We start from the raw sequence: 14,834 nt of genomic DNA, 5'->3' as shown, positions 1-14,834 counted from the left end.
TTACATATAACTAAAATGTATATCCTGAAAGCACTTGTTTTATTTTGAACTACACTATTTTGGGGCAGCCTATCATACTGCGTTTTATACAGTTTTAAATAAAATGGCTTACAAAGTCATAATGCTTTCTGTCACAAACAAACGAGAGTATGCTTTCAACCAATTAGTTTAACTTCATTTATTTTTCATTTAAGGTGTGTAGTCCTTATTTTATATGCGGTTGCTCAAAGGTAAAAAAATACAAAAAACACAACAAAATACAAAATATTTTGTACTTTTTCAGCACCTTGGCACTCAGGATTAACTCCCAACCTTTTTGGTGTACCCCAACTACGCCATGTAAATTTAGCTAGCCTAAAACGTGCCAAATAAAAGTTGTGTTTTCAGGCCATCTTCATTTATGAGTACTAGTAAAGATACTTGTACACCCCTGGCAATACAGCCACAGACCTCGAGGGGGCGTGCCCCAAAGTTTGAAGAGTAAAGTGCAAAGTGTTTATGAAGTACTAAAACAGTAATAAAGTTGAAATGCAAAATAATGAAAAATGCAAAATTAATTTGAAAAACAAAGTAACATTTAATAAGCAGAATGACACCAAATGACAAAAATCCAACAAGGGGAATTTTTAAAGAATTTGTAAAGTTTTAATTAGAAAAAGCACCAAGAAGCACAACGTGCCAATGACAGTCAAAGGTTGTGACAAAACAGTATTTAGTCGCAGTTTGAGGCTGACCGCGATGGAACACAAGTTTGATACAGTAACCAGGTTCGTCATGGTCAAAGATTTTACCTTCTCACTTGAATCCTTTGGAAGTCCCAGTCTTCAATAGGAGTACACTTCTAAAGCCCAACATGGCCCAAGGGGAGGGACTTAGAGACTCACAGGGTGACAGACAGAGGCAGACAAGATGGTCCAGCCTAGGCCTAGTTGCCACCTTATCAGAGGGCACCTGCAGGAAATAGCCTCTTGTAGCTTGTTGGGTTCCTATAGCTTTAACAGGAGGTCAGCCTTATGATCCTGGGAGTACACTTTTTTTGTCCTGTGTACAAGAGGGAGAGTAGATCCAGTCTTCTAGATTTCCAGCCCCAGGTTCAATACTCCTCTGATATTTCACAGGTCCAGGAATGTTCTGAAGTGGGTGTATGAAGATGCCAGATTTATGCCTGGCATAAGTTAGTGAGGGAGAGTGACCCTCAGGCACACCCTAACCAATGGGGTAAATACTCCTGGAGCTAATCCTACCCACTGTGGGCATTTTTAAGATGGCAAACGTCTTTGACCATGCTAAACATGAGCTCTGAGGGCTGCAGGTATGTGGGGGAATGCACTATGGCACTCAGAGTGCCCTCCCACATCTAACACTAAATCCAGATTGAAGCAGCCACACTGTCCCCAATAAGTCAAGAGACATACGTCTGATTGAACAAAGTTGAATTTTCAAGCATACAGACAGTTGATCCAGAAGAATTGTTTTGGCATCCTGTTTCCATCCTCTGAAGTGTGCAACAAGTGTTATACGTTTGTCTGTCAAAGAGGAGACTCATTCACAACTATTCAAATGCTAATTACTAGCTGGCAGAAGTGGGAGAGGAAAATGAAGATTAGCCTCCAGCAACTTCAGGGCGGGGAAAAAGGTAACTTTATATAAGTTACCTTCCCGTAATATTTAGTACAAATATGACTTCATCACTGAATTGGATTTTTAATAACTATTAAATATAGTTATTTTATTATTTCTCTAGATAGTCCCATTACATAGATACAGTATTAGTATTTAATACTGCATTCCAGTGTTTTCCTATAGAACAGTTGGCCTAAGTATACTGAAAATAACTTTTGGGACCTTTCAGTGGTAATCAGTGTAAACCACTTGGGACTCAGGATCTAAAGGACTGCAGGGAGACAAGCCGGGATACATCTTTGGATATCACTCAAGTTTAGTTAAATTCAGTGAAATCAGATGTAACAGAGACTGGGTACCACAAACCATAGTGCTTTATTGTCAGATACTACGGAGTAAAAACAGAGAGACATGCAAATAATCAATTGTACCTCTTATGGTTAATGGAAAAAACATAATATGGTGAGCCACCCAAATGTCAACAAAACAGAGCCCTTAACCTATGAGGCATGGGACCACAGCATACATTCTTTGCTGTGACAGCCTATGGAATATATATTGATGGCGGTCAAAGAGAAATGTAAGCCATTTACTTCACTTACAGACGTGCACAAAGGGCATGCATGAGGCAGCACAGGAAGCAGGTTTAAGGAATGACATAAAATCTTTGTGCAAATTACAAGATGTAAAGAAATTCAAGCTGACTAGTCTAAGAGTTGTTACTGAATTAGAATGCACTAAGAAAAAAGATTCTTCCAAATCTACCACATCCAGGACAAAAAAAAAAAGAACATAATCAGCAGTAGACAGTTCTTATTTAATGTTGGGGGAAAGAACACAGAGTCCTTGTTGCTGCTGTCAGGGAGATCATGGGTAATACTGGCTAAAGCTTCAAGGGAATGATCTACTATCACAGCCCCCATCGGGATATTTTTTACTACCACAGTATTCCCTCCACCATCCATGATTTACCAATCTGAAAGTAAGCTCTGTAGTCGACCTGTGCAATAATGAAGAGCAAGAAGGAATACTACAGTGGCACCACCTAGAAAATAAATATTCAGGTGTGACATAAACAACAACTGTTACTAAGCAGGATATCAGTAAAGGAACAGAATACCGTGGGAGCTAGTCACCACAAGACGATATGAGCTACTCATACACTCACTACTCACAACAAAGAGCGGACTGACCCAATCTATCAAGGTAAATCAATTATCACAATCTCTGGGGGCTATGGGAACTCATTGTTTAACAGAGAGGGGCTCTTTTTCATTCATGACTCCAAACACTAATAAAAGAAGCACTGGCAGGTCTCACCTACTGGATCTATCAATGCAGAAATCTTGGCTGTGTCAATGTTTTTCGCCAAGGCCTTTCAAGAACAATCAGCAAGAACAATAAAAAAGCTACTGCTGTATTGTCAATACCGGAAAAATGTTTGAAAAAAACAAGACTAGCTATATGTACGCATGAGCCATCACGCACATGGACCTATGAGTCATGACACTATGGTGGGCCAAGCATCACCAAGTATGTGCACGCATATGTCACCACATATGTGCACAGTTGTGTAATGATGTGGAGGCTATTTTGTTTTTTGATTTAATTTACCATTCCAAGATGGTGGAGGCCCCCAAAAAAGAGCAAATTGCAACTGTAACCGATTTACAACACAAGGCAGTTTTAGTAATCATAGTATGTGCAAAATTAAAAAAATATGTATTCTAGTTCAATAAGAGACCAATCGTCAGGAAATATTAAAGATTAATATAAAAGTTCTGTTTTTACTAACCTCATCAGTTCTTCCACTTTATCATCAACATCAAGATCCTCTTCTGAAGCTTCAAAACTGTATGATCTTGGAACAATGTTATTTGTATGATAGCGAGAGGGAGACATCTTTCCATTGGAGGTCGGCAGCCTCTCATTAATCTCCCTCCCATTCTGGTTCGTAGTGCATGGTTGAGGGGAAGTGTCACAACTGTTGCTCGGTGATGGGGACATACCACAGTGTTGAGTCTGTGTAGAAGCTGTGGCCGTAGAGGAAGAAGCTGGAACATTTTTGATACTGTTGCCATATGAACTGCTTCCATAGCTGGACCTCCTTCCAAACTTGTCATTATGCTCGTGATCAAGACGGTCTAGCGTCTCCAAAGCACGAAGGATTTCATGTTTGGTCATTCCTGTTCGTCGCAGCCGCTGCAGCAAGTCTATCTGCTCTATGGTGAACCTCGGCTCATCTGTGTAATGAGACATGGTTTCCAATAGACTAAAAGTAAAATATTAAATGGTTAGTAAAAGTCTTTCTATTCTATTTATTATTGCCAAGATAACAATAACAATGCAAAATAAACAGCAATCAGTGCTGCTTTCTTTTACTTTAGTGAATGTATTACAGTATAAGATATTGTGAGGCCCTAACTCCTAGAAACAGAGCAGCATAATAATGAATATTCTTTTTGGGGCAGGAGCATCTCAAACATGAGTTCCTGTTAACAAAAAATGTATGGTGTATGGGACAGTAATGAACAACACATTGCACAGTTATTAGTGAGGTTTGTTTACTATATTTATATTACAATACAAAATGACACATACATATTTACAATTTTGAGAAATGCAATAAAATATTAAATAAATAAATATTAGCAATAGCAATTTTGCGACTTCTACATACTGCATAGTCTAACTTCAGAACAAAACACATCAATTAAACATGTTTAGTGCCACAGGAAAATTAAGGAAACTGTCCCTTGAAACCAATAGGCAACAATAATAGCCCTGCTTGTGGCAGATTAACTTTAGAGTGACTAAGAATGCTTTCTATTGAAAGTTACTTCCATCACGACCCAAGCAAGCAAGCAAACACCTGCTGATTACAGTTGAAGCTCTACTTATTCTAACAGACAAATAGAGAAATCAACATTCATGATGGACCCAAGACTAAAAATGAGATTAGAGTATTTAGTCTTCATAGGATCCAGGGATTCTCCATGCTGTACGTGAGAATCTCTACTATTTTACAGCACCTAACCTGCATGATTTACACAAGAATCCATCTGAGGTTAAGCACCTAAAGAACAAGTTTACTTACCTTTGATAACACAACTTATCTGGTAGAAACTCTATATAGCAGCAGATTTCTTACCTTAGAATTATCCCCGGGTGTCACACTAGATCCAGATTTTTTTTTTGTGAGCAGTACCCCTGTGCGCCAGCTCCCTTTAGTGACATCTGAACCGAAAGTGAAATGCACAGTACCTATAGAGGCGTCGACCCCAGTGCTCTGATGTCCGTTTCTTTTCACAACTTTTTACACTAGAAGCGTGCCATCACAAAGAATTCGGACCACTGGTGTGGAAAACTAGGGTCCTGAAAGGCTAACAACCCTATCCCAAGAAAACTGTATGCAGAGCGGGGAGATTGGGTGGGCTGGTAAGGAAGCTGCGGCTAGACAGAGTCCCTACCAGTTAAGGCTGGAAGTTCCTTACCTTAGTATATATACCCAAGCAATACCATCCCTGGAGGTGGATCTGTGGACCAATGTCACACGAGGAAGTCCTGCAGGAATGAACAGGCAAGATGCCCATCTCAACAGACCCGACTGTCCAAGCAGTAGTGCTCTGTGAATGTGTGCAAGAAAGTCCATGTTGCTATCTGGCAGATGTTGAGGACCAGAACTTGTCGTGCTGATGTAAAAGGTTGCAGCTTCTGCTCTGGTGGAGTGAGCATGCAAGCCCTCAGGCGGTTGCTTCTTAGCCAGTGCGTAACAGATCTTGATATAGGGCACGATCCATCAAGAGATGGTCTGCTTCTGCACGGCCCATCCTTTCTTCGCTTTAATATACCCCACAAAGAACTGGTCTTCCACCCGGAACTCTCATGTGTTGTCAAGGTACAACAACAATACTCTTTTGGGTTCCAGATGGTAAAGTCACTCCTCTTCCTTGGAGGGATGTGGTGGAGTGTAAAAAGTAGACAAAGCAATGGATTGGCCTAAATGAAAGGGAGTGGCCAATTTCGGAAAGGATGCTCATATATGAAGCACTAGCTTGTCAGTGTTCAAATAGGGAGGCTTGGATTACAAAGCCTGAAGCTCACTGACCCCCCGGGCAGATGTTATAGACATGAGAAAGGCTGTTTTGAGGGTAGGGAGTGTGAGTAGACAATTGTGCAAAGTCTCAAAGTGAGCACACACAATAAAAGTGAGAACAAGATTGAGGTCCCACTGTGGCATAATGAAAGGGGAAGGTTGAAACAAATGATGCAAACCTTCTAAAAACCCATCTACAAAAGAAGATTTGAAGAGGGAAGCTGCTCAGTCAACCGCAAAAAAGCAGAAATAACCCTTTAAGGTACCCAGAGCAGAGCCTGCTGGGCAGCCTTTCCCCAACGGCAGGCATATACCCTTTGGTGGAGGGATGCCTGGCTGCCAAGATAATGTTATAGACTTTGGGAGTAAGGTTGAAAGCTATCAATTGTTGCAGCACTATCTCCATGCAAAAAGGCAAAGGATTGACAGGTTTGGGTGGAGGACCCTCCTGTGCTGCCGCAACAGAAGATCCTTCACAGGGGGCAGCCAGGTTGGGGGATTGATGGCCATGCTCAACAGCTCGGGATTACAATCTCTCTGTGCCCAGTCTGGAGCCACAGGGATAACTTGTACCATGTTGTTCCTGATCTTCTTGAGAACTCTGTGCAGGATTGGTATGGGCGGAAAGGAATACAAGGAGGCCTGAGTTTCACTAGAGACGAAAAGCGTCTTCAAGCGAGAGCTGCCTTGGAAACTTCTGCATGCAGAACTGCTGACATTGCACATTCTTGGCAGTTGCGAATAGATCTAACCAAGGCTCTCACCTCTGCTGAAAGAGACCTTGCACCACCTCTGGATGGAGATTCCACTCATGATCCGCAAGCCACCTTCAGCTGAGTTTGTCCACTCAGGCGTTCAGAGAGCCCACCAGATGATGAACTACCAGGGATATGCCCTGACTTTCCAGCCATTTTCAGAGACGCAGCCATCCCATGGGTGAGGCATCTGACACTTCCATCAGACCTGGTTGGGGAAGGGAGACAGGTCTGCTGCTGACCAAATCATGAGTTGTTAGCCACCACAGCAGATTTTTTTGCAGCTCCTGACGAGATATGGACCAAGTCAGAGAGATTCCTCTGATGCTGCGCCCACTGGAACCTCAGGTCCCACTGCAGAGCCCTCATATGCCAGAGGGAATATGTCACAAGAAGGATGCAGGCGGCCATGAGTCCCAGCAGCTTTAGAGTCAGCCTCACCAAAATCCAGAATAGCGGCTGAAACATCAGTATCATAGCCTGAATACCACGGACTCGCCGTTTGGGACGATAAGCTTGAAACAGCACAGTGTCATAAACCGCTTTGATGAAAGGGAGCATCTGAGAGGGAGTCAGGTGTGACTACGGCACATTGATCGTGAACCGCAGTGAATGCAAGAGGTCCGTGTAGTCTGGAGGTGGGAGATGACAGCCTGGGGCGAGCTCGTCTTCAACAGCCACTCTTTCAGATAGGGGAAGACTGGCACCCCGGATCTGTGCTAAGGAGCTGCAACACTGCCATCATCTTGGCAAACATCAGTAGGGCGCTGGTAAGGCCAAAGGGAAGCTTGATGAACTGAAAGCGCTTGTGGCTCACTGTGAACCGCTGGTAACACCTGTGGGCAGCCAGGATGAGAATATGAAAATTAATCTGGCAGGTCAAATGCTACCATTCAGTCTCCTGGGCAGAGGGCAGACAAGACCTGAGCTAGTGTGCGCATTTTGAACTTTTTGAGGAAGAAATTGAGAAGGCGTAGGTCTGGGATAGGATAAAGGCATTTATCCTTTTTGGGCACCAAAAATTAATGGTAATAGCAACAATGACCTACTTTTGGCATCAGCACCCTCTCTATGGTTCACTTGGCCAAGAGAGCTGTCAGTTACTGGTGGAGAAGGGATAGGGGATCCTCCATCAGCCCATGGCAAGCTGGTGGCATGGGGGAGTGGTAGTCACAAAGGGGAGGGAGTGGCCCCTTCGCACAATCTGAAAACTCACCGGTCTGATGATATAGACGCCAGTGGGGCAGGTGATGGCAAAAAATGCTGCCCACTGAGTGCCATGATGGTAAGAGGACAGATTAGGAGGCTTAGGAGGCTATGGCTGCCGTGTGGAGGAGGGGTGTGGATTGACCCAACTGCTGGCTGCCTGACCCACGAGGTCTAGGGGTAACACGTCCTCGCCCATGCAGAGGCTGGGAAGCTTGTTCACTGCTGTGGCTGTCAGGGTACAGACGCAGCTGGAAGCCCCTACCGTGGCCACAAAAGGAGAAAAAGGCAGACTGAGGGTGAGGAGGGGCCATGGAAAGGTCCAAGGACCCGGTTGTAGCTTGGCTGTCCTTAAAGAGTTGCAGTGTCAAAAACCACCTTGTCTCCGAAGAGATGGGAGCCATCAAAGGGCACGCCCATAAGTGACGCTCAGACATCCCCAGAAAAGCCAGTCATCCTCGACAAGGCGTGGCATTCTTAGGACCAAAGCAGGGGTGTGGAATTTAATAAAATATCTACTTGTCCATGGGACTGGTTGCTTCTTAAATCTACTTGTCCTGTAAAAAAATCTACTTGTCCCCTTTGGTGTCATGTAGTGCGGCAACAAATTATGGCAGTATTCTTATTATGTGAGAGTTCTGATAATAGCCTCTCTGATTATACCAAGGTGACTACTATAGTCGAACCTGAATACTTGCAACTGCAATCCTTACTACAGCAATATCCTTATTTTGTCACTGTAGGAGGCTGGCCTGGCTTGTAGTGAGTACCAAGGGGTACTTACACCAGGTCCAGGTATCCCTTATTAGTGTAGAGGGGTGTCTAGCAGCTTAGGCTGATAGAAAAGGTAGCTTAGCAGAGCAGCTTTGGTTGAACTAGGAGGCGTGTAAAGCTCCTACTATACCACTAGTGTCATATGCACAATATCATAAGAAAACACAATACACAGATATACTAAAAATAAAGGTACTTTATTTTTATGAGAATATGCCAAAAGTATCTCAGTGAGTACCCTCAGTATGAGGATAGCAAATATACACCAGATATATGTACAAAATACCAAAATATGCAGTAACAGCAATAGAAAACAGTGCAAACAATGTATAGTCACAATAGAATGCAATGGGAGCACATAGGTATAGGGGCAACACAAACCATATACTCTAGAAGTGGAATGCGAACCACGAATGGACCCCAAACCTATGTGAGCTTGTAGAGGGTCGCTGGGACTAAGAAAACAGTGAGGGTTAGAAAAATAGCCCACCCCAAGACCCTGAAAAGTGGGTGCAAAGTGCACCTAGGTTCCCCAAAGAGCACAGAAGTCGTGATAGGGGAATTCTGCCAGGAAGACCAACACCAGCAATGCAACAACGATGGATTTCCAGACGAGAGTACCTGTGGAACAAGGGGACCAAGTCCAAGAGTCACGATCAAGTCGGGAGTGGGCAGATGCCCAGGAAATGCCAGCTGTGGGTGCAAAGAAGCTGCCACCGGATAGTAGAAGCTGTGGATTCTGCAAGAACGACAAGGGCTAGAAACTTCCCCTTTGGAGGATGGATGTCCCACGTCGTGAAGAAGCTTGCAGAGGTGTTTCCGTGCAGAAAGACCGCAAACAAACATTGCTAGCTGCAAGGGTCGCGGTTAGGGTTTTTGGATGCTGCTGTGGCCCAGGAGGGACCAGGATGTCGCCAATTGCGTGAGGAGACAGAGGGGGCGCCCAGCAAGACAAGGAGCCCACTCAGAAGCAAGCAGCACCCGCAGTAGTGCCAAAACAGGCACTACCAAGTGGAGTGAACCGGAGCTCACCTGAAGTCACAAAGGAAGGTCCCACAACGCCGGAGGACAACTCAGGAGGTCGTGCACTGCAGGTTAGAGTGTCGGGGACCCAGGCTTGGCTGTGCACAAAGGAAATCCTGGAAGAGTGCACAGGAGCCGGAGCAGCTGCAAATCACGCAGTACCCAGCAATGCAGTCTAGCGTGGGGAGGCAAGGACTTACCTACACCAAACTTGGACTGAAGAGTCACTGGACTGTGGGAGTCACTTGGACAGAGTTGCTGAGTTCAAGGGCCCTCGCTCGTCGTGCTGAGAGGAGACCCAGAGGACCGGTGATGCAGTTCTTTGGTGCCTGCAGTTGCAGGGGGAAGATTCCGTCGCCCCACGGGAGATTTCTTCGGAGCTTCTAGTGCAGAGAGGAGGCAGACTACCCCCACAGCATGCACCACCAGGAAAACAGTTGAGAAGGCGGCAGGATCAGCGTTACAAGGTCGCAGTAGTCATCTTTGCTACTTTGTTGCAGTTTTGCAGGCTTCCAGCGCGGTCAGCAGTCGATTCCTTGGCAGAAGGTGAAGAGAGAGATGCAGAGGAACTCTGATGAGCTCTTGCATTCGTTATCTACAGAATTCCCCAAAGCAGAGACCCTAAATAGCCAGAAAAGGAGGTTTGGCTACTTAGGAGAGAGGATAGGCTAGGCAACACCTGGAGGAGCCTATCAGAAGGAGTCTCTGACATCACCTGCTGGCCCTGGCCACTCAGAGCAGTCCAGTGTGCCAGCAGCACCTCTGTTTCCAAGATGGCAGAGGTCTGGAGCACACTGGAGGAGCTCTGGGCACCTCCCAGGGGAGGTGCAGGTCAGGGGAGTGGTCACTCCCCTTTCCTTTGTCCAGTTTCGCGCCAGAGCAGGGTTGGGGGATCCCTGAACCGGTGTAGACTGGCTTATGCAGAGATGGGCACCATCTGTGCCCATCAAAGCATTTCCAGAGGCTGGGGGAGGTTACTCCTCCCCAGCCCTGACACCTTATTCCAAAGCGAGAGGGTCTAACACCCTCTCTCTGAGGAAGTCCTTTGTTCTGCCTTCCTGGGCCAAGCCTGGCTGGACCCCAGGAGGGCAGAAACCTGTCTGAGGGGTTGGCAGCAGCAGCAGCTGCAGTGAAACCCCGGGAAAGGTAGTTTGGCAGTACCCGGGTCTGTGCTAGAGACCCGTGGGATCATGGGATTGTCTCACCAATGCCAGGATGACATTGGGGGGGCAATTCCATGATCTTAGACATGTTACATGGCCATATTCGTAGTTACCATTGTGAAGCTATACATAGGTAGTGACCTATGTATAGTGCACGCGTGTAATGGTGTCCCCGTACTCACAAAGTCTGGGGAATTTGCCCTGAACAATGTGGGGGCACCTTGGCTAGTGCCAGGGTGCCCACACACTAAGTAACTTAGCACCCAACCTTTACCAGGTAAAGGTTAGACATATAGGTGACTTATAAGTTACTTAAGTGCAGTGGTAAATGGCTGTGAAATAACGTGGACGTTATTTCACTCAGGCTGCAGTGGCAGACCTGTGTAAGAATTGTCAGAGCTCCCTATGGGTGGCACAAGAAATGCTGCAGCCCATAGGGATCTCCTGGAACCCCAATACCCTGGGTACCTCAGTACCATATACTAGGGAATTATAAGGGTTTTCCAGTATGCCAATGTAAATTGGTGAAATTGTTCACTAGCCTGTTAGTGACAATTTGGAAAGAAATGAGAGCATAACCACTGAGGTTCTGGTTAGCAGAGCCTCAGTGAGACAGTTAGTCATAACACAGGTAACACATATAGGGCACACTTATGAGCACTGGGGCCCTGGCTGGCAGGGTCCCAGTGACACATACAACTAAAACAACATATATACAGTGAAATATGGGGGTAACATGCCAGGCAAGATGGTACTTTCCTACCCCCCCCCCCCCCCCAAACGAAGGACAATAAGACTAGCCATGACCTGATGAGTCTTCATTGTCTAAGTGGAAATATCTGGAGAGTCCATCTACATTGGAGTGGGTACTCCCAGGTCTATGTTCCACTGTATAGTCCATTCCCTGTAGAGATATGGACCACCTCAACAATTTAGGGTTTTCACCTTTCATTTGTTTTAGCCAAAGTAAAGGTTTGTGGTCTGTCTGAACAATGAAGTGAGTGCCAAACAGGTATGGCCTCAACTTCTTCAGTGCCCAGACCACAGCAAAGGCCTCCCTCTCTATGGCAGACCAACGTTTTTCTCTAGGGGTCAACCTCCTGCTGATAAAAGCAACAGGTTGATCCTGGCCCTCAGAATTAAGTTGTGATAAGACTGCCCCTACCCCTAATTCAGATGCATCAGTTTGGACAATAAATTTTTTGGAGTAACAGGGGCTTTTCAGGACAGGTGCAGAGCACATGGCCTGCTTCAGCTCCTCAAAAGCTTTCTGACAGCTAGCTGTCCACAATACCTTTTTAGGCATTTTCTTAGATGTGAGGTCATTAAGAGGGGCTGCAATGGAGCCATAGTTCTTTATGAACCTCCTGTAATACCCAGTGAGGCCTAAAAAGGCTCTCACCTGGGTCTGAGTTGTAGGGGGAACCCAATCTATAATAGTTTGGATTTTCCCCTGAAGTGGTGCAATCTGTTCTCCACCTACCAGGTGTCCCAGATAAACCACTTTCCCCTGCCCTATCTGGCACTTTGAAGCCTTGATAGTGAGGCCTGCCTTTTGCAGGCCCTCCAAAATTTTCCACAAGTGGACCAGGTGATCATCCCAGGTGGAGCTAAAGACAGCTATATCATCTAGATATGCTGCACTAAAAGCCTCCAATCCTTGTAGGACTGTATTCACCAACCTCTGAAAAGTGGCAGGTGCATTTTTCAACCCAAAAGGCATTACTGTGAATTGGTAGTGCCCTCCAAAGGTAGAAAATGCAGTTTTCGCTTTAGCATCTTCTGATAACTTGATCTGCCAATACCCTGCAGTCAAATCAAAGGTGCTTAGATACTTGGCAGATGCCAGTGTATCTATTAGCTCATCTGCCCTGGGTATAGGGTGAGCATCAGTTTTAGTTACCTGGTTGAGACCTCTGTAATCTACACAAAATCTCATTTCCTTCTTTCCATCTTTGGAATGAGGTTTTGGTACAAGTACCACAGGAGAGGCCCATGGACTTTCAGAGTGCTCAACCACTCCCAGTTCAAGCATTTTCTGAACCTCTTGTTTTATGCAGTCCCTGACATGGTCAGGCTGCCTATAGATCTTACTTTTGACAGGCAAGCTGTCTCCAGTATCTATAGTGTGCTCACACCAAGAAGTGGTGCCTGGCACAGTAGAAAAGAGTTCAGAAAACTGACCTAGGAGATTTATGCAGTGGTCTTTCTGCTCAGCAGTAAGACAATCTGCCAAAACTACACCTTCCACTAGAGCATCTTGTTCTGTGGAAGAGAAGAGATCAGGGAGAGGGTCACTCTCTTCTTCCTGTCCTTCATCTGTTGCCATGAGTAGGGTGAGATCAGCCCTGTCATAGTAGGGTTTCAGGCGATTGACATGGAGCACCCTAAGGGGACTCCTGGCAGTGCCTAAGTCAACTAAGTAGGTGACTTCACCCTTTTTCTCAACAATAATGTGGGGTCCACTCCATTTGTCTTGGGGTGCTCTTGGGGCCACAGGCTCCAAGACCCACACTTTCTGCCCTGGTTGGTACTGAATCAGAACAGCCTTCTGGTCATGCCATTGCTTTTGGAGCTCTTGGCTGGCTTGAAGGTTTTTACCGGCCTTTTTCATGTACTCAGCCATCCTAGATCTTAGGCCAAGTACATAGTCCACTATGTCTTGCTTAGGAGCTTTTAAAGGTTGTTCCCAACCCTCCTTCACAAGTGTTAGAGGACCTCTTACAGGGTGTCCAAATAGGAGTTCAAAGGGGCTGAAGCCCACTCCCTTTTGGGGTACCTCCCTGTAAGCAAGGTAACAGGACATCCCATCTCCTGCGGAGTTTTTCAGGGAGTCCCATTATCATTCCTTTGAGCGTTTTATTAAACCTCTCAACCAGTCCATTTGTTTGTGGATGATAGGGTGTGGTGAACTTGTATGTCACACCACATTTCTTCCACATGGCCTTTAAGTAAGCAGACATGAAATTGCTTCCCCTGTCTGATACCACCTCTTTTGGGAAGCCCACTCTGGAAAAGATTCCCAGGAGGGCCTTTGCCACTACAGAAGCTGTAGTGGTCCTTAGAGGAATTGCTTCAGGATATCTGGTGGCATGGTCCACTACCACCAAAATAAACCTATTGCCTGAAGCAGTAGGAGGGTGAAGGGGGCCAACTATGTCAACCCCTACCCTTTCAAAGGGTACCCCAACCACAGGCAGTGGAATAAGGGGTGCCTTTGGAGTGCCACCTGTTTTGCCACTGGCTTGACAGGACTTACAAAATTCCTTTGTGTCCTCTGACATTCTAGGCCAATGAAACAAGGGGACAAGCCTGTCCCAAGTTTTCATTTGCCCCAAATGCCCAGCTAAGGGAATGTCGTGGGCTAGAGTTAGGAGGACCCCTCTGTATTGCTGAGGAATCACCAATCTCCTGGCAGCTCCAGGTTTTGGATCCCTTGCTTCAGTATACAAGAGGTTGTCCTCCCAGTAAACTCTGTGAGAGTCACTGACATCCCCATTTGCATGTTTGACAGCTTGCTGTCTTAGACCCTCTAGTGTGGGACAGGTATGCTGTGCCACACTCAGCTCCTCCCTGGCAGGCCCCCCTTCACCCAAAAGCTCAGCAGTGTCTGCTTCCAGCTCCTCTGGTGTAGGTTCTGCACAGGGTGGAAATTCTTCTTCCTCAAACGTTGAATCCACTGTAGAGGGAGGGATAGTAGGTAGTGTTTTACCTTTACTAATCCTAGCTTTAGGGAGCACTTGGTCCATTCTTCCAGGATCCAAGTCACCCTGTCCTTTTTGCTTTTTGGCCTGAGCCCTTGTCAAAGCAAAAATATGCCCTGGAATGCCCAGCATTGCTGCATGAGCCTCCAACTCCACTTCTGCCCAAGCTGATGTCTCTAAATCGTTCCCTAGTAGACAGTCTACAGGTAAATCAGAGGCAACCACAACTTTCTTTGGACCAGTAAACCCCCCTCCCCCAGTTGAGATTCACAACAGCCCTGGGGTGGCTAAGAGTGTTGTTATGAGCATCAGTCACTTGGTACTGGTGATCAAGTAGGTGTTGTTCAGGGTGGATCAGTTTCTCTATTACCATGGTAACCCTGGCACCTGTGTCCCTGTAGGCCTGAACATCAACACCATTTATTAGGGGCAGTTGCTTGTACTTATCCATATTAAGGGGACAAGCAACCAAGGTGGCCAAATCAATGGC

At 45.8% G+C, this 14,834-nt stretch overlaps 1 protein-coding gene across 11 annotated transcripts in view; it reads right to left on the bottom strand.

Annotated features, from left to right (window-relative positions):
- HMBOX1 (homeobox containing 1) overlaps nucleotides 1-14,834 on the bottom strand; it is a 394,167-nt gene that overhangs the window by 171,903 nt on the left and 207,430 nt on the right. For all 11 annotated transcript variants that reach the window (XM_069233792.1, XM_069233788.1, XM_069233791.1 and 8 more), the window contains exon 4: nucleotides 3,419-3,895. In XM_069233792.1, the coding sequence (XP_069089893.1) occupies nucleotides 3,419-3,895 (477 nt within the window). The remainder of the gene's footprint in view (nucleotides 1-3,418; nucleotides 3,896-14,834) is intronic.

Source organism: Pleurodeles waltl, chromosome 5 (genome assembly GCF_031143425.1).
Source record: "Pleurodeles waltl isolate 20211129_DDA chromosome 5, aPleWal1.hap1.20221129, whole genome shotgun sequence".
Taxonomy (NCBI): domain Eukaryota; kingdom Metazoa; phylum Chordata; class Amphibia; order Caudata; family Salamandridae; genus Pleurodeles; species Pleurodeles waltl.
Note: the sequence above shows the minus strand (reverse complement) of the source record. Positions and strands in the feature narration are given on the sequence as shown.